Source organism: Silurus meridionalis, chromosome 16 (genome assembly GCF_014805685.1).
Source record: "Silurus meridionalis isolate SWU-2019-XX chromosome 16, ASM1480568v1, whole genome shotgun sequence".
Classification (NCBI taxonomy): Eukaryota; Metazoa; Chordata; class Actinopteri; order Siluriformes; family Siluridae; genus Silurus; species Silurus meridionalis.
This window is the reverse complement of record NC_060899.1, coordinates 9146684-9166289: the sequence shown is the minus strand read 5'-3', so window position 1 is coordinate 9166289 and position 19606 is coordinate 9146684. Positions and strand designations below refer to the sequence as shown.

General features: G+C 38.5%; 1 protein-coding gene across 1 annotated transcript in view; it reads left to right on the top strand.

The window, feature by feature from the left end:
- Window positions 1–18923, top strand: part of pard6b (par-6 partitioning defective 6 homolog beta (C. elegans)) — a 20672-nt gene extending 1749 nt beyond the window's left edge. Inside the window, exons 2-3 of the mRNA XM_046869676.1 lie at window positions 53–275; window positions 15536–18923. Coding sequence (XP_046725632.1) covers window positions 53–275; window positions 15536–16413 — 1101 coding nt within the window. The 3' untranslated portion in view covers window positions 16414–18923. The remainder of the gene's footprint in view (window positions 1–52; window positions 276–15535) is intronic.
- Window positions 18924–19606: the final 683 nt, after the last annotated feature.

Below are 19606 nucleotides of genomic sequence, written 5' to 3'. Positions count from 1 at the left end.
GTGTGTGTGTGTGTGTGTGCATTTTTTAACTAACGTCTACATCTCGTACCAGTTTGGAGCAGAGTTTCGGCGCTTCTCCCTTGACCGCTCCAAACCTGGCCGCTTTGACGAATTCTACGGCCTTCTGCAGCATGTTCATCGAATACCCAACGTGGATCTGCTGGTGGGCTACACTGACATCCATGGAGATTTGTTGCCAATTAACAACGATGACAACTACCACAAGGCTATTACCACAGCGATGCCTGTGCTTCGCCTCTTTCTGCAGAGGAAAGGTGAGGGTTTGATTTGTGGTCAAAGGTCGAAACTATATGCCTTTAGGGATAAGATGATTATTTTAACTCCAGCTAGGCTCTGTTCTATAGGCCTGATTGAGAGCAAAGCAATATTAGTAAACATTACATTGTTCCTTGTTCAAAAAGAATTTGACAGGAATTTAAATGTTTATGGAAACTTGTAGTCTGGTGACAAGGTGTTTGTATTTAATAGCTTTATCAGTTTGGCATGTCAGCAATCATGTAGTAAAATCTGAAATGATTTTATTTTAGTTGGTTGGAAACTAAAAACATGCTTGTTAAAACGAGTACAACTCTGGTTCTTGTTATTCCCAATCCTAATTCTTTTAAAACAGGATCTTAAAATGTCACATGTTCTATTAAATTATGTGGAGTTCTTGTTGTGACAAGCTTTAGCCGCTACACAAAGCTGAACTTTTGTGAAGGTTGTTACTCATATTGTCTTATTTGCACATCAAGTCATAAGGTCTTGTGGTTCTAGAGGAGATGTGTGATGGAAACTATTATTACCAATTAGTATTTTTGTTTTGTAAGAGCTGTGTCTATTTATTTTTCCATGTTTGTATTCTTTTACAGATGTTTCTGTTCAAATGCCCCAATAGGTTAAACATGGAATATAAATGATTTGTAATAAATGCTATGTACTTGGATTGTATGTGTTCTGCTGATGGTGTTGTAAATGTCTCTGCAGGGAACATTTTATTTTGTAATGGTGGATTTCCCTTTTATCAGAGCCCCCAGTGCGATGGTGCCTTATCAGGGCAACTCAGTTGAAGTTGTGTCTGTGTGCCATATGACCCATAGATGCTAAGCCACTTTGTCAGAAGGAGATTACTAGGGTCACTGTGTAGCACCGTATGTGCCTGTGTTTCAATTACACGCTTGACGCTGGAGTCCTGCTGTGCCTCGTCTCTAACTGCACTCACCCACTTACTAGTAGCAGCACAGCCCTTTAAATCCAAATAAAGGAACACCCTGTTGGGATGAGATTTTTTTTCTTAGTGTTGGTGAAGGAATATGTTGGCAGTTCTCCCCTGCCATCTATCTGACTGACAATGACAAGTCAAGACATGACCAGTTTGCTCAATAATCTCTGTCCTCTCCACACATCATGCCGTTCCTGCTAACAGCAGTTATTTTTTATTTTTTTACTCGACCATGTCCAAATTAATTGAATTACTGCATTGCTTCATAAGGATCAGGTTTCAGTACCATCATGACTGTAGCAATATTCCTTGCTGCAGTAGATTTCTGGACAGTGTACATGTTGCTCAGATTACACAGGTTATCTTTTCTATAACACACAAAAGAAGCTTAGCTAGTTTTGCTCAAATGCAAATTAATATTATCAATAAATTAAAATATATTGACAAAAGTTTGTAAACGCCTGACCATAAGATTTGTAAATGCATTTTTTTGAACACCTCATTCCACATTTAAGTCCCGTTTGCTTTTATAATAAATACGCACTCTTTTGGAAGTTGTTCCACTAGATTTTGGAATGTAGTTGTTGAAATTTGTACTTGTTCAGTCACAAGGGCATTAGCAAAATCAGGCACTGATGTAGAGCGAGGAGGCCTGAGGTGCAGTTCATCTCAAAGGTGTTCAGTCGAGTTGAGGTCAGAAGTCTATTGCAAGCCACTCAAGGTCTTTCATTCCAAACCACGTAAAGCATATCTTCATAGGTCTGGCTTTATACACAGAGGCATTGTAATGCTGGAATAGGTTTGGGTCTTCTAGTTGGTGTGAAGGAAATATTTAATTTTCCTGCATCTACCATACCATGTTACATACATGGTAACAGTTTGAGGAAGAACCACATAGGGCCCAGACCTGTTCCAGTATAAGAATTCCCCTGTGCATGCTGCAAGGTTTATAAAGTCATGGTTTGTTAAGCCTGAAGTGGAAGAACTCGAGTAACCTGTAGACATCCACAACTTTAACACCACTAAACACCTTTGCGATGAACTAGACTGCTGATTTCACGATAGGCTTCCCCAACAAAAATAGGTTCACTAATGCTCTTGTGGATGAATGAACACAAATACCAACATGCACACATCAAAAAGTATTGGAAATCTTTTCCTTAAAGTGGGAACTAAATCAGGAACGGGATGTTCAAAAGGCACATACAAGTGTCATGGTGAGGTGTCCATAATTATTTGGCTACATGTTCATAATATACTTTATTGAATTAACGATGAGAATTATACCGGGACAGGCACCAATATCTTATAATCCTGTTAATGCAAATAACTTGAGTTTATATTTGCCTTCATCAGCTTTTAGTTGCAGTGTATGACACCGAGCTTTTTACATCTCAGGGTGCTTTCATACCTATTAGTCTGGTCCAGTTTGTTTTGTTTTCTTATTTCATATAATTAAATGAACCTAATAACAAAAAATACAGGTTGAAGGGCATGCAGGGTGGAAAACACACACACAAACATAAAACCTTCATTATTAACTGTTCAGAAATACAATCCCGAGTAAAGAAAAAGGTAAATAAGGTTTTTATTTACCAACTCCACATAGAAATTATAATACTCATCAGAGCATGCTCTAAACAAATTACTATATACTTATGTCAGTAAAAGTCCAACATTTGGGTTGGGATTCAAACATAGTTTATATTTTCTTGCTTTAGTTCATCACAGCTCCGTTTAGCAGCTCAAAAGTTCTTTATTGGGTTTACTGTGCACAACCCAGTTGATTCAGAATCTTTTTCCTGTTCGAATCAAAAGATGCTTGGGTTTAATTGAAACCAGAATGAGACACTTTGCTCAGATGTGTCAGTAACAACACCAGGTTTTGACTCAAACGTACTGAACACTCTATATGTGAAAGCTGTGTTTTGTTTCCTATCCTTTTGTTCTGTCTTTACCCAATTCTGTGTCTTGTTGTTTAGTGCCGCTGTAGATAATCAATGCAAGATGTAATTGCCAATGAAAACAGTTAGGTCGGGTTATTAAAATTGTGATTTTTAAAAAATTGGAACACATTAGTAAAAAACCTTATCAAACAATTGTCTAAACACTTTTCTAATCACATATATCCCGATGCCGAGTCTCAGTATCAGGGCCACAGAGGGCTGGTATATTTTGTACTCTTTCCTGGCCACAGAGTTCAGAATCTCCAATGTTGCAATCTGATTGGCTCTCTCGCTAGACTTCTACCAGTGAGGGAAAACACAAAATCCTACTTTTTATTTATAGTAGTTAGTGAATAAGCACCCAACAGGCCAAAAGTCAGTGGTTGGTCATCTGCAATAAAATTCAGATTTTCTGTGGCTGGTAGGAGATTCTTTTCCATTGGTTTTGCCAGACACTAGTTAATACTATAAGGTGCCAACCTACGAGTAAAACAGTTTTCATTAAGGGAATGCAATTGGGTTTTAGCATCTGAAATGAAGCCCATATAGTAACAAAGAATATTAGATTTTAACCCATTGGTTTGCATTGCTTTTGGATGAGACTACTAATCAGTTGGAGTATATCATATTAAATTTGATGGCAAATAACAAAAGTTTGAAAGCCCAATGCTCTCGAGTATGATGACTGATAAGATTTCAAGTCAAGCTGCCATTGAACAAGATAAAGTGAATACAAAACAGCATTGTATTACGGTGTGTATCTCATTTAAAAGTTTCCTCAAAAGAAGAAAAATATGTATTAAAAAATAAAAAAACTAGGTTAAAGGTAAAGTTAAAATGCAGTAGTGGAGAAAACTCACAGACAACAACATAAAAATGTTTAGTTTCTAACTGAGTCACGGGTCAGTAATGTAACTAAACTGCACACTTCTTCCACCTGTGTGTGGTTTCAATCTGGGGCAGATTGTTAATCTATGATGTGGAGAAATTCATGTTTCATAATCAGTCTGTAAATGTGTAACAGTCATCTTTTTGTTATTGTCCCACCGAAGGGCAGATTTTTTTACAGCTTATGATTAGATCTGATTACAATTCACTAAGCTTCAGCATTCAACTCAAGTACTGTGGTGTGTGTTAGTCTTGTGGTAATTTGGAAGTTTGGAGATTATATTAGAGTCTTCAGTTTGCCTTTGTTGCGTACAGAAGTGGTCTGAAATGAAGTCAGTGTGCCGAGGCTTTCATGCTGGTATGCGGTATTGCCCTAATGATATTCTTACGTCAAACCACTCAGCGGTTTGGTTTGCATTGTCTATGTGCGCCACCACCCCCCGCCTTCCATACACACTCACTTCTTTCGCACAATGCGCAGACGGCTGCAGTGCCACTGGTCTCGCGCCTGTTTACCTGTCGCCATGGTAGCACTAAAGAGGCCTGAGCCTGTTTTGCGCTTAGCGACCAGGGATTCTTCAGGGCTGATAAGAGCAGCAACAGGGCATGCTGGGTTAAATACCATAAAATGCACACCTGTTACCAGTCACATTCCAAGTGCGCACTGGAAAGTCATTATCATTCACAGTCATGGATGTCATGTTTGGTTAAGGTGTGGTGGTGCAAGTCTATAGGCTTGTTTTCACTGATAACAAGTCCTGTTCGCTGGTCTCTCTGACTCATCGCCATATTTGCATTCATGTTCTGATCCTGTGATTACTCCAGATATAGCTGTAGTTTCACGACCTCACACTAGTTTCAGCTGGCATAAGGAAATTTTACTATACAGTGCAGAAGGTGAAGTATCCCTTTTAAGGGAGTGTTGCCTGGAAATATTTCACCTAACTCCTAGGTGTAGAAAAGAGCATGTGATGTTGGTTGGCTTTAGAAGTGAAAAGGTATGAGCTATGCCAGTTACGTAATATAAACCTAACCAGGGTGTTGTCCCAATAATTTGTCACTGGATTAATATTTGAAATAAGGATTAAAATGGCATTCATCTGTTCATCAAAGACCTACGAGATATTATTTCTGCAACTCACTATTTCATACAAAAATCAGGAGAGAAAGTTGTTCAAATGTGCTCAGTTTAACTAGAGAAATCTGTAATAGAACAAGTGATAAATCACCCCCTCCGTTGGTGCGCAGACCTTCTGCCAGTTTCTTTAATTAACTTATAAATGAGTGTAGGAAATGAGCTATCGTCCTCTCCTCCCCTTTCCATCCCTCACTGCTTTTCTTAAACTCATCTGCTGATCCAGTGAAACACTCAAGCACTGTGCTGTCATTAGTGTAATCAAACTTAACCCTTATCATGTTCTGTTGCATTCATTTAAGGATACATTTATCTGGATTTATAATGAGATTATTTGCTATAACATTTTGCTGTAACTTTGTTTTCTTGTTGTATTCGACATCTTAAGTACAAAAAAAGTATAATGACTGATCTGATCTACTTTTACTTAAAGATTTCTCTTCAAACTTCTTACTATGTGTAAATCATGTTATGTCTTTGTTAAACATTAGTTTTTATAGTGGGGCAGGCTAGTGGTCACAGCTCTAAAGCTTGTATGGCTCTTTGTGTGGAGTTTTTTTGTTTGTTTTTCTTATATGGGATTGATCTGGGTTCACTGGTTTTCTCCCAAAAACATACCAGTAGCTGGAGCAATTGTTCGAACTTCCCCACGTTGTAAAATGAATGTGTGTATGTGTGCATGATGGGTCCGGTTTAAAGCTTATTACCACTTGATGCCTGAATTCAGGATCAGCTCGAGAACCACTGCAACCCTGACCAGGATAAAGCATTTACAAAGTAATGAGTGGATAGACATATGGTTCTATGGCCTTGGTAGTATAAGCCAGTCATTGAGGTGGTCATGTGAGACCTTCACATGCCATGACTGTTCTATGTGTGCCATTTAATCTGAGCTCTTTTTTTTCTTTGTACTAAGAGTCATTCATTCGAAGTGCTGTCACCTTTCAAATCTTTTTCTTTTACTGAGAGTAAAAACTTCAAAAAGATAATGGGGGTGTGAAAAAGAATGTAATATAGTCCCTAGTAAAAGATTTTTGTTTATAAATAAGATTAAAAGCAAAATATTACTATAAAATGGGTTTAATAATCTCATGTTTGGTTTAGAGCTGCTCATTAATAATCACAACTTTACAGTTACTGTGCCCCATTTTGTGATTATTTAGACTTTTAGCATTTTAACCAGGTATTCAATACATTTTGTTCATCTCCTCAGCTGAGGATGAAGACACTAAATGCATTCTAGGCTAATAATATCCTCATTATTGTAACCCGAAACTGTTGCTATTTTCTGTATGGTTCCATTCAAAGCACCTCACCGACTCAAACCACTGATCTCCTTGTCTAGATCGATTCAAATGCAGCACGGATCATGTTGCAGCAGTGATTAACATAGCACTGTGAGTGGGCTTTTAAAGGACGGCCTTACATCTCAGACAGAAGTTTTCTTATCTTAGCTGGAAGTTCTCTGCTTTATAGCAAGGTTCATTTCTCTAAGGTGTGTTTTATGGCCCGACATTCTTTCAGGCAGGAATTATTTCAGTTCAGAGTTCAATAGTGTCACATTCAGACTTCCTTTTATTGGAGTAAAATATTTTATTGTTATACAGTTGGCAGGCTGGAGTTTCCTCTTTTAAAAGAATGCGTTCTGTAAAACAGCCTCCCCTTTTCTCTGGTGAAACAGGGAGTTTGTTTTCCATTCATCATGCAAGGTGGTTGAGTTTGAGCAATTGAGGGTGTGCTCCCAAGTACAGCGATACTTGTGACGTACAATATTTTAGTTTCAGTTTGGTGATTAGGTTTTCCTTGAACAGGAGGGTGAAAGTATGAGTACAGACTCTTGAGTACATAGGTTGTCCTCTGCCCGTGTAATTGTATTACGTCATCATACCCAAACCTGTGTATGTAAAGTAGGAAGAAATGTGCATACATGAAGTGCGTGATAAACGGAGAAGGCCAGTTCCAAGAAAGTAAAGCGAGTGCCACGATTTGTTAAAGAAAAGGGAGTAGAGGGGGTTGTGCTGTTTGGAATGTGGCCAGCTGCTCTTCATGTACACTGGCTAGATTGGACAGGACAGCACAGCCCATCAGACATATGAGTACAAGGCATAAACCATACAGCGATTTCAGGGAGAAAAGGAAGCCTTCAGAATAAATTGTGACAATCAGGGGCGCATGAAGTACGGTCACTACATTTCCCATTGGCATTTGGGAACTGAAGTTGTACTGAGAATATTAGTGGTGAGAAATATGACACCATCCACTGGTTTGCAAAATTCATGTTAAAAACTTGTCTGCCTAATCGTCTATTTTATTTCTGCTAACAATAAAAGAATTCCTCCGCATGCAAGTCGTCTACCCAAGTGATTACGATGTCCAAGTCATGAAATGTGAAATTTGAGAAAGTGCATGTAAAGACGTGATATTTCAGAAGTACAGATCTGACATTGTGACACATTATTCTTAGGTCTATGCCTGGGCACTTGATTAGGATTAAAAAGCCTGTGGGATAAAAGAGTGGCAATCAGAATACTTTATTGATCCCATAGGGAAATTGTTTAAAAATAATTAGGGTTGTAACCATTCCTTGAATAACTCAAGTAATTCGATTGCAAAAATTCAACGAGGCAGATTATATTGCCCCAATGCTTCATTTGAGCTGTCAATTTAAGAAAGCACGGAGCACTTTGTTTCCCACGGACCATTATTACTGATGCACCGCACGCTAAACTCTGGAGCCCTTTGGACAGCTAAACACAGAAGCATGAATGAAAAAATGGAGGGACTGGGAGAAAACAGCGAGGGGCAGATTCAGGCCAAAGATAACACCAGAGAGTTTCCAAAGTTTGTGATCATTTCAAACTTTAAAAATGGTAACCGCACTGTACGGTCTATTCTTTATGTTTAAGTAAGTTGAAATAGATTTTTATATCTGTATTTATAGATTGCATTAAAAGAGTCCCTCCCCATGTTTTTAAAGCTGGTGATAAATACATGGATTTAGTGCGTGGAAAATTTAATGCAGCTTTTCCAGAGACAAGAAAACCACATGACGATACTTTAATACATAAATATGAGTGAGAAGAATTGAGTTCCATTAAACAAATAGTTTCATATAACCTACTCTACACAGCCACTTGCAGAGGGACTTTGAGCGCACTGTATTTGCATTTTGAATTGATATGGCAATTAAATGCACTAAATAGATGTAGTTTTCACCGGAATACTTGTTACAATTTCAGCAATTAAAATGTAAAAAAAAAAAAAAAGAAAGAAAGAAAATTACTTGTTCATTTTGTCTTTTTTTTCCTCTTATTTAGTATTGTTCTTTAATAAAGAAGTACTTCTTATCCGATTAATCGATGCAATGATCATAAGAATATTCGATTATTAAAATAATCGATAGCAGCAGCCGTAAAATCATCAATCATTTTCCGATAACCTTTAGGCGATACTGTAAATAGCAGTGCTCATCCACTTTGACACGTTTCTTTTTTACCTGCTGGCATTCAGTAAAACTTAACATTTGTTGTTTCTCTATATTTTGTCTGCCAAACACATTATACTTATAGCATGAAGAAAGTTGAACTGCGGTGTATAAATGATTGATTATAGTGAAACATTTAAACAAATATTCTTCCAATTAAGTCTAGTGTACTTATTTCTTTCTTTGTGGTTTTTTTTTTTTTTTTCCCCCCCTCCACTAAACAGTTCTGGGGTTCAGTCACTACTGAAACTACCCCGACTAGCATGAAGTATGGTCTGCAAGCCCAGTATTTTAAATATTTTTGATTATTTCGGCAATGAATCACATATTACAGCAAAGAACGGCCATTGAGAGAAAATCACATTCATCTGTCCCTGAATCCAGTTTATCATCTATCTGTTTGTGCATGCTTTCAGACATGGTTCTGGGGTGTGTATAATCTTAAGCAGGTCCAGTTGACCTCCATTTGGATCAAGATGGATAGAGGAAAAGATCGAACATCTACGTAAAAGTGAAATCTGAGCTGGCTGTATTTCCATATAAAAAGTGGTTTAAGTATTGTAGACATTAGTGAATAAGGCTGAAGATTTTGGTATTTCGAACACATTCAGTGATCACGATATTTTAATACTGTATGTAAAAAAAAAATACATAAAAGCAGAAAATACTTTTCTTCAGTGCAGGATGTAAACAAGCTGTTTTCCTATTAATTTGTCAACCATCTCCTGTGTGTGTGTGTGTAAGGGAGAGCCAGTCTTGCTGTTATGCATCGTTTTCTGTGTGATTACTGTTTTTAATGAATAAAATGTAATCCATAGACATCTGTCTTTCAGTTAGACAGAGCAAGTCAGCAGCGTGTGCCCAGGCAGATCATTGTTTAGGATCCTCAATAACAGTGTTTCCAACTATAGCTTATTCCAAGAAGTTTGTATTCCTTGTCGCCTCGTTCCCAACTTCGGCAAGCTGCAGCAGCTCTCCTGGATGCAGGAATGTAATTCTGTGCACCGGCTTTAACCCAGCAGCCTCAGCTGAACAACTTAGAGTTGGAACAAGCCAGATATTCTATGAGAGAGCTTGCAGGAGTGGGACAATAAACGTGGAATGAGAGAACGAATGCCATAGAAAGAGAACAGTGGAGGGTGAGAGAGAGAGAGAAGAGGAGGAGGAGGAAGAGGAGGGAGGGATATAGAGGAGAGGGTGTCATAGAGATGACTATTGTCAGCAAATTCACAGTAGATGTAGGCTTACATCAGAAATGGCAGGCTACATGAGGAAGGACTCCCCTGTGAACTCCTACTCTTACTTTTATTAAAAACACACACACACGCACTCATCTTAACCCAAATAAAGAGATTAGGACGTCTCTTTGTATTCTGTGCCCCACAAAGATCTGCAACAGTTTCCTGGCCTTGTTTTTCTAACAATACTCGGTACAATAGCACCACAGCTTGACGTAAATCAAGCTAATGATGTATGAAGGTTTGATCACTCTGAATGCAGACAGCATACGCATCATTAATAACACATGAACAAATTAACCCAGGTTGTCCTCAGCTTCTCTGCACCTCACAAATGAAACACTGATCTAACGATTTATAATGAATTATCTTTTTTGCTATTTAATAAACTTTTATTGAACTTTTATTTTAGCAATTGAGTATTCCAACAATTATTTAATCGAATAATCGAGTAATCAGATAAAGGAAGTACTTTTCTTTATTAAAGAGCAATACTAAATGAGAGAAAACAAGACAGGGCTCTTAAAATGAACAAGTGGCCACTGCGGGGGGACTTTTTAAACTCGCTGTATATAAATACAAATATAAAAATCTATTTCAAATGACTTTAAAAACGGTAACTGCACTGTTTTGTGTTTTCCTTATGTTTTAGTTCTCTCTGTTTTCTCTTTGTCCCTCCATTTTTTTCATTCTGCAGCGTCTTCTGTGTTTAGCTGTCCAGAGGGCTCCAGAGTTTAGCGGGTGGTGCATCAATAATAATGGTCCATGGTAAACACAGTGTTCCGTGTTTCGTTAAATGGATTAAACGAAGATGAATTTTTTTTTCCTCGAATTACTTCAAGAAAACACAGCCCTCGTTACAGCCCTCGAAAGATCATGCCCTTAATAATACCGAAGTGAAATTAACATATATATGTTAACACATATATGCTATATGGACAAAAGTACTGGGGCACCTTACTTTTTTAGCCATATGTGCTTCTTCCCCAAACTGTTACCACAAAGATTGATAGGATGTCTTTTGGAAAATTTTTCCTTTGATTGAACTAGGAGACCCAAACCTGTTCCAACATGATTATGCCCCTGTGCACAAAGTGAACTCCTTAAGATACAGTGGGGGAAATAATTATTTGATCCCCTGCTGGTTTACCTGTGCTGCTTACAAAGAAATGAAATTTTTATAGTTGGTTTATTTTAACAGAGAGAGACCGAATATTTTAAAAGATCCATAAAAAACATAAAAGAAAGGTTATAGATGAATTTGTATTTGGCCGAATGAAAGAAGTATTTTATCTCGTACCAAATTAGCATGAATTCTGATTCCCACACACAAATTAGTTTTGTTCCTTTAGGAAAATATCAACTTGTGTGTGTGTGTGTGTGTGTGTGTGTGTGTGTGTGTGTGTGTGTGTGTGGGTGGGTGTGTGTGTAAGTAAAAGACACCAGTCACAGAATCAACCTCTTTCATTCAAACCTCACCACCACCATGGACGAGACCAAAGAGTTGTCAAAGGATGATTGTCAGCATCAAGCCAGAGAGACTTTTTCACTGCCATATTGAATGTGATGCAGCACCTGTCAGGAGTCTCAAACATCGTCTACTCAATTTCTTCCTCTTATGTTTAATTCCCTCCAGATAAAATAAATATTAATAGCTGTCATTTACTTATTATGACATTTAGCATGATAAATAGTGTAACACACAGGCTTCACCTAAACTGGTGCAATGATCATTGTCACGGTCACATTCCGACATGTTTGCCTTCATAGTATTAAGAGACTTGTTTGGAGCTTGGATGAAATTTTGTGTAAAACAAAAGAGTAGCAGTCTTCACAAAACTGCTAAAAAAAAAAAATTACATTTTTGGAAAACAGCATCTATTTCATCTGTTTATTGATAGTTTAAGATTGTTAAAAGTTATATCCAGCATCCAAGAAATTTGTTCAGCGCTTTATTTGACTGATACTGGAGACTCCACCCATAAATGTTAAACGTGACCTTCCCGAGAATTTGACCTTTAGATAGAGTAACCATCATACAAGTCTGTGTGTTAATAGTTATTTCTGTGCTTTTTTTCACATCACTTAATCCTAAATTTAACTTTCTCTTCTGCTTTTACTCTTTTAGCTTAATGTATTCGTTTTATTCTCTCTCTCTCTCTCTCTCTCTCTCTCTCTCTCTCTCTCTCTCTCTCTCCCCCCTCTGCTACTTGTGTGTTATCAGTTGAAGGTGTACTTTATCCAGGCAGTGCCACCAAGGTATGTGCAGAATGGGCCCAGAATAGCAACACCTAAGGTTTTTTTTTTTTTTCTTTTCCCCCGATTGAAAGGATTTACCCCCACTCCCCTTCTCGCTCACCCACTCTTTCTCTGGTCCTTAAGAGGCACTCATTATGCCCCCCTCCACCCCTCCGTAACTGGAACACAGTGGCACACACCAACCACGTGGGACATACACGGCCCGAGTACCTTAAAGAAACAGGATGCCTTTCAGAGACGGTCAGTGTAAGGCTGTCTAACAAAGCACCCTGGCTGGTTAGATAGTAAACACAGCATTGTAAAGCAGCTTCACACCAAATGCCTTGAAGGGAGCCATTCAGTAATGCGAGACATGAGCCATCACATCTGTCATATGGCCTGCAACAGAACTGCTGAATATTGGATGAAGTGAGGCCGTGTCTCAGGCTGTGGCAGGCTGGTGCACAGAGCCATTCATTCAGGGGAAAAAAATTAAATTGAACGTTATTTTTGCAAAGTATATAAAAGTTCACAGGATTCTTTACATGAAATGCTATAAATATGCTGCCTGTGAATCTGAGGCAGTTAGGAACACCATATATTATTCCACAATAAAAAATAAAAAAAAGCAGTATTGATTAGAGACCTAGTGAATCCTAAATCAATGCATGCACATCAACAAACACCTGATTCTGAGAGTTTCCTTCACTTTGTGTAAGAGGATAGCTAGTTGTGACAGCGGTGTTTTATTTCATTGATGTGAGGCCCTATTCTCACACACTGACACACATGGCCTCTGTTGACCAACTGCTCAGACACTGCTTCCTGTTCTGAGGTCAGTGAATAGATCAGAATTGTTGTAGTTTTGCTCCGAGTGCCACGCCAGACAGTGTTTTGTATATTTAGACTAGGACTAAGTTATTAATACAGATAATCTGTAGCATTTCACTTACTATACAGCAATGCCGTTCTTTGAAGAAACATTGCCATGCATAATTTTCGTCCCAAGTACCCGGTATAGTTAGTTGGCTTACATACTGTACCAATATATTTGCAGTTTTTTCCCCACTAATTGGGCCATGGGAAAATCGACTTTTCCTTACCTTGTATAGCTCTCTGGCCTTGGCCTTACTCAGTTTGTGCCTATTGATTTCTTTCCTCTTTCTATTGATTAGACAAGCAACGTGTGGTGAGCATTCAACCGAGTGAAATGTATCTCAGTGTGCGTATTATGGAGATGTAGAAGTGCTCCTGTCCTTTAGCATCAGCCCTAGCCCCAGTGATAATATGGGAAAAGAGGGAGAGTTGGAGTGACGTGATAAAAGAACGATGAAAGTGCTCTGCTTGACTGCACAGACTGAGCACACTCTGCATGTGCCTGCATGCATTAGAAACGACTGTTCATATCAACTCATTGTACGTGAGCAAAAGCTTTAGGATCATGCCTGAAGGTATTATGAAATGTAGCTCGGTAGGTGATTATAAATTCAGGTGAAAACAAAGAACAGGTCCAAATCATTTTCTTTTATCTCGTGGGAATTGAAAAGAGACCATTGCACTCTGTAGACAATTAATCCTTTGTGTGCACTTGTGTATGTGTGCTTATTTGGGATATATTTACTTTTGGGCACTGGAATTAATTGGTTCTTTGCTATCCTTTGATTAAACAGTACTGTAGTTCATGCTGTTTAACAGTTACTTAATCTTTACGAGAATTACAGTATATCTCAGAAGGAATACATAGGTAGAGATGTACATGTGTGTATAAAGCAGAGGTTTTAGCGGTTCTGCTTTGTGCTTTGTTGTCCCCAAATGCCATTATCTTTCACTATAGTGTTAGTTACATTTTTCTGCATATTGGAAAAAGCAGGGTGAGATTTTGTTTGTTTGTTTTTGGTTCATGTGAAGGACAGGGAGCAATAGAGGCACAACAGGTGCACAAATGCTTCCCAAGTTAATGATTAGAAGCATAGATTAACCATTCCCATTTACTTGGGACAGTCGTGATAATGTTTGACTGCCATTTTTTGGTGTTTTTCAACCATCAACATTTGTGACCCTTTTCTGTTATTCCTTGCTTTATTTTTACCCTCCTGTTCTCTCTTCTCATGCAACTACTGTAGTACTTTGATCCTAAGTAGGTTTGTTCACAAAGGTAAGAGTGTATGAGCACTGCCGTGTGAGTAAGCCTCTGTGGAATTTGCAGGCGGCTGCTGACAGAGGAAAAGAAAGAAGGAACACAGGAGACACAGTGAAAAAGAGGGAGGGGGACAGGAGTCTTGGCCTTGGTTTTACAGTAGATTAAACTTCAGATCAGTGGCGAAACTAACGAGGCAGGCATTTTTTTCTCCCTGGGATCCCCATAAGGTTTTCTCTTACAGTGGTTCTGTGGGAATGGAGTTTTAAGTCTAGAGCTGTTAGGCCTGTGCATATTGAAGAGAGTTAGCTGAGGAAGGGGAAGCTATACACTGTCAGATTTATAGTATTAATACATGCATAAAATGTTTATATATATATATATATATATATATATATATATATATATATATATATATATATATATATATATATATATATATAGAGTGAGAGAGAGAGTGATTTAGATGACTGTCTATCGAGAATGTTAATGTCTACAAATATATATATATTTTTAAATCTGTTACACTGAAGGAAAGGAATATCTGTAATCATGCTTTAAGATTTCTGCTGGGAAAAAGCTTTGTAATGAAGCTGTCATGGTCAGTGTTATTAAACTGTACACCAATCAGGCATAACAATAATTTTCAATTAGATTCATTTTTATTTGTATAGCGCTTCTAATGTCATTATCGACATTATCTCAAAGCAGCTTTACACAGATAATGTGGTAAGAAAGAACAAATAAGATTAGATTTTTTATAAGTTGGCAGTAGGAAGAAAATGTATAACATTATGACCGGTGAAGGGAATAACACTGATTATCTCTTATCATGCCACCTGTTAGAAGGTGTGATAGTTAGCAAGTGAACATTTTGTCCTCAAAATTAGTGTGTTAGAAGCAGGAAAAATAGACAAGCATAAGGATTTCAGAGAGTTTGACAAGGGCCAAATTGTGATGGCTAGACGAATGGGTCAGAGCACCTCCAAACTGCAGCTCTTTTAAAGTGGTGGAGGAAACAGTGGTGAACCGGCGACACAGTCATGGGCAAGCTACTGTAGCTTAATTTGTTAATGGTGTTAATGCTCTATGAGTCAGGACTGTTTTGGCCCCAAAAGTGGAACCAACAAAAAATTAGGCAGATAGCCATAAAGTTATGCCTGTTTGGCATATGTGATCATAAATGTGTTGGTTTTATTTTCTAAGCTAATGATTTTGCTCTGTTTTTGTGTATTCTCTTTCTGCAGAGGAGGCAGACTATTCCACATTTGGCACCAACTCTTTAACACGCAAGAAACCTCCCCTTGCTGCAGTGCTCCTGCGACCTGATGCAGCCAGGAAAAAGCCAGCAGTAGTCATCAGCCTTCCTCGAGACTTCCGTCCCGTGTCCTCTATTATTGATGTGGACGTGTTGCCTGAGACGCACCGGCGTGTGCGGCTTTACAAACATGGTCAGGAAAAGCCACTGGGCTTTTACATCCGAGACGGCTCGAGTGTGCGCGTCACACCGCACGGCCTGGAAAAAGCACCAGGCATCTTTATTTCGCGTCTGGTTCCCGGCGGCCTTGCCGAGAGCACTGGCCTGCTTGCTGTCAATGACGAGGTGCTTGAGGTGAACGGTATCGAGGTGGCTGGGAAGTCCCTGGACCAGGTCACAGACATGATGATCGCGAACAGCCACAACCTCATTATAACAGTGAAGCCAGCTAACCAGCGAAACAACGTGGTGCGTCACAACAACGGTGGAGCAGCATCAGGCAGCTCGGGTCGTTCCTCCGACAGCGGAGCCAGCTACTACAGCTACACGACCCCCGGTGCCATGGCAACAACAACTGCACACATCATCCAGAATTTCCATTCTGAGGAAGTGGACAGTGATGAGGATGATGAAGACTTGGTGATCGAGGCAGGTGGACATAGCAGGCTTGCGCCAGGGTCGGAGACAGATGCAAGCGCCAGCATGTCCACCCTTCCCAGGTACAAGCCTCACCTTGACCTCCGAAATTCCAATGGGACCTTTCAACCTTCTATAATGAGCAGCACAAGCACAGGGTCACCGAGGGCCGCCGAACGAGGTGTGCAGACACGGAGCCTGGAAGAGGACGGCACAGTGATCACACTCTAAAGACAACATCGACGATAGACACATGGCTGAGATAAACACACTCGATATACTGTATATATATATGCAGTATATAATAATTATCCTAACCACATTATCCACATACAGGCAATTTTTCATAATTACAATATACAATATATTTTACACAAACATATCACAGTCTCTTGTGCCATAGGACCAGCAATGAATGTGTGTACTCTTTTCAGATTCCTGAATTCACTCTGTCACAAAGAGCATCCCTTTTTTTTCTTTCTTTCTGGAAAAGCGCTTCAAAAACTCCACAACACAGCACTTCTCCATATGTGCACATCTTTTTTTTTTCCTGCTGGACAGCCTCCTACACACTTCCCTCAATGCTTGGGAGCAAAATAAGTAAAGGATTTGACTTGCTGAGTCTGAACTTAATTGCACATGTTTGCAGGTTTTTCCTGCCTTTGGAACTACGCAGAGAGAACTCTCTGAGACGCAATATCAGTGATGACAATCTGTTTTGACACCCTCACCTGAGTGACTCCGGCATTTGAACCACAAACAAATTTTAGTGACTTTTTGCGCTTTATGAATAGCACAGTAAATGCTCTGTGGTTACACTGTTAATCTTGGAGAGGCATACGGAGGCCTGTGTGACGCTAGTTCAGCAGTCATATTTGCTTCCTGGTGTGCTTTGTCATGTTTTTATTGAACACTGTCTAAATTTATGATGCTTCTAAAAAAAATTTCTGTGCGATCAAATCCGCTTTTACCTATATTGATTGGAAGATTTATAAGGCCTGTAGTGGGCCACAGTTAATGCTTTTAATCATTGCCAAGGACCCAAGAAATCATATTTTTATAGCAGATATTTAATTTTTTTTTTTTTTACACTTAATGTTTATGACAAGGGCTCTCTCCCTGCTCTCCTGAATCTGATTTATGTGATGCGTTTTTTCTTAATGATGTAAATGAAGGCAGAGCATGACACTAATTGTTGATCTGCATCGGAGATAATGTACACGCCCACTCTGATTTACCATGCACTCTGAAGTGAAGTGTTTCATGAATGAGGAGTGTGTTTGTCTCCTGAAATAAGAGCCAGTGCAGGATATTAGATATACAGTAGCATAAACCATCACCACCAAAAAGTCGTACATGAATACAAGCCACAAAAGGGGCACTTCTGTAACATTTTATTTTCCAGGTGACGTGCCGTGACTTATCAAAGGATGAACTTTGAATTGAGCTCTGACCCACAGTAGATCACCACCTAGTCTTTCTGTAAAACTGAAGCAGTGTAGCTATGAACATGGGTAGAGGATTACAGGCCTGTGTGATGTGGGCATTGGCTGCATAATTCTTATCTAATAAAAATATGCTTTACAAAAGCACCTTCTGTCATAAAAAAAAAACTGTTGCACTGCTAAGGCAAGAATTCTCTTACCTCTACAATAACAACGTACATTTCCTCTAATGCTTCTTGACACTGTCTGGCTTGTGTGAAAATGTCTGTAAATGAGAATACATTACACTTAAACTCCCACTCAAATACATTGCTTTAAGTTAACATTATTGCGTTAGACCTGTATGGACAGCCCTTTTGTATGTTCAAAGGCAATATAGCGAAAACACTACATTTTATATTAATAGATGTACTGCATATACATCTTAAATGTGTTAAGATTTTGATAGACTGCTGTTCCTCATGTACTTTTAACCAGTGTTTTTGGGTCCATAGTCCATTTATCCATACTGTAGAACATGTAGCTTTATCCTTCTCACTTGTACTTGACAAGAATAAAAAACCACACACACTGGATGACTGTGACCAGAACGCTTTCTAACCACTTCCTTCCCTACACACGTTAGACACTTTAATAAACTCGCCATTACAGCGGCTTTCTATGGTACATATAATGTAGTATGACAGGTTTGTCCTCATCATATAATTTCAAGTTCTTTATTAAAACAAGATCAAATTGCATTTGAGAGAACTGTTAATTTATTTGATTTTATTTTTTTTAATAACTAGAAAACACGGGATTGTAACCACACTGACTATTCTCATGTCATCTTTAATCTCTATTTTTGTGTTAAGCTTTCATGTATCTTTTTTTTTTTCTTTCTTTTCATAGAGGATCGTCTCCATATACTGTTTGGGGCCACTTATTGTTGTAGACTTTAAATTGTTATATAATCTAGATTGAAGATAACGTGCTATTTTCCATACTGTGAATTTATTTCATTTTTGGAGGACACCTGAAAGAATCCGAGACCATTGACTAATGGGTTTCTCATTTTTCTGTATGTGTCAACTCCATTCATTTCTTATTGATAATGAGCAATGATTATTTTGCTTGCTAGATAAATCCTAAGGTATAGATTTGTACTGAAATGACCAGTATTTTCATAATGCTATATACTGTAAATTTGTATCTCATTAATTCAACTGTTTAAAAGGATAAATACTTTATTAAGATATAGGTGCACATGTATACATTAGTCGACAAGCTGGATGAAATAAACTAATGTGTAGAAAACTGTTTTGTCATGAGTTTCATTTATTTGCCATGGATACTAGAACTCATTTAAGTCAAATGGGTCTGTACTGAATAAAATCACCTGCTTATCTTATCATAAATAAGTAGGGTGAAAATGTGGTATGATTAAGTAGTACATTTATGTTTAAGATCTCCAGACACAAAGGAGCAGGACTATCCTGGAAAGAAAATGGAAGTGTTTGAGCAGGAAATGTGTATAAATGTACTGTAATAAATGTATTACTGCCCCCTAGTGATAACTTTAACTCTTCGGTGTGGTGAGAATTAGTTTGAAAGAGGCAGATGTAGAGGACAGAGGGGTATGGAAACGGATGCTCCGCTGTGGCGACCCCTACTGGGAGAAGCCGAAAGAAGAAGAAGCGGTGTAGTGTTTAATAGGTGAATTTGAGATGAACTTTGCGTTTAAAACCAGGTAACTGCTTATACAGTGCCTGTCAAAACTTTTAGCGTTTTTGAAACACGTGTTTCTTTGGTTGCAACCAACTAGGTAAAAGGCAAAAAAAATACAAGAATTGGACATTGAATGATTGGATGATGGTTCTTCTCTTAGTGCAAATAATGTGATGTGAGTGGGGCTGGTTTTGGAGAAGAGACTAATTCCTCGTGTCTCATGGCTACCATTTCATACATCATGCAATGCAATTCTGTCTGGCTAATTGGAT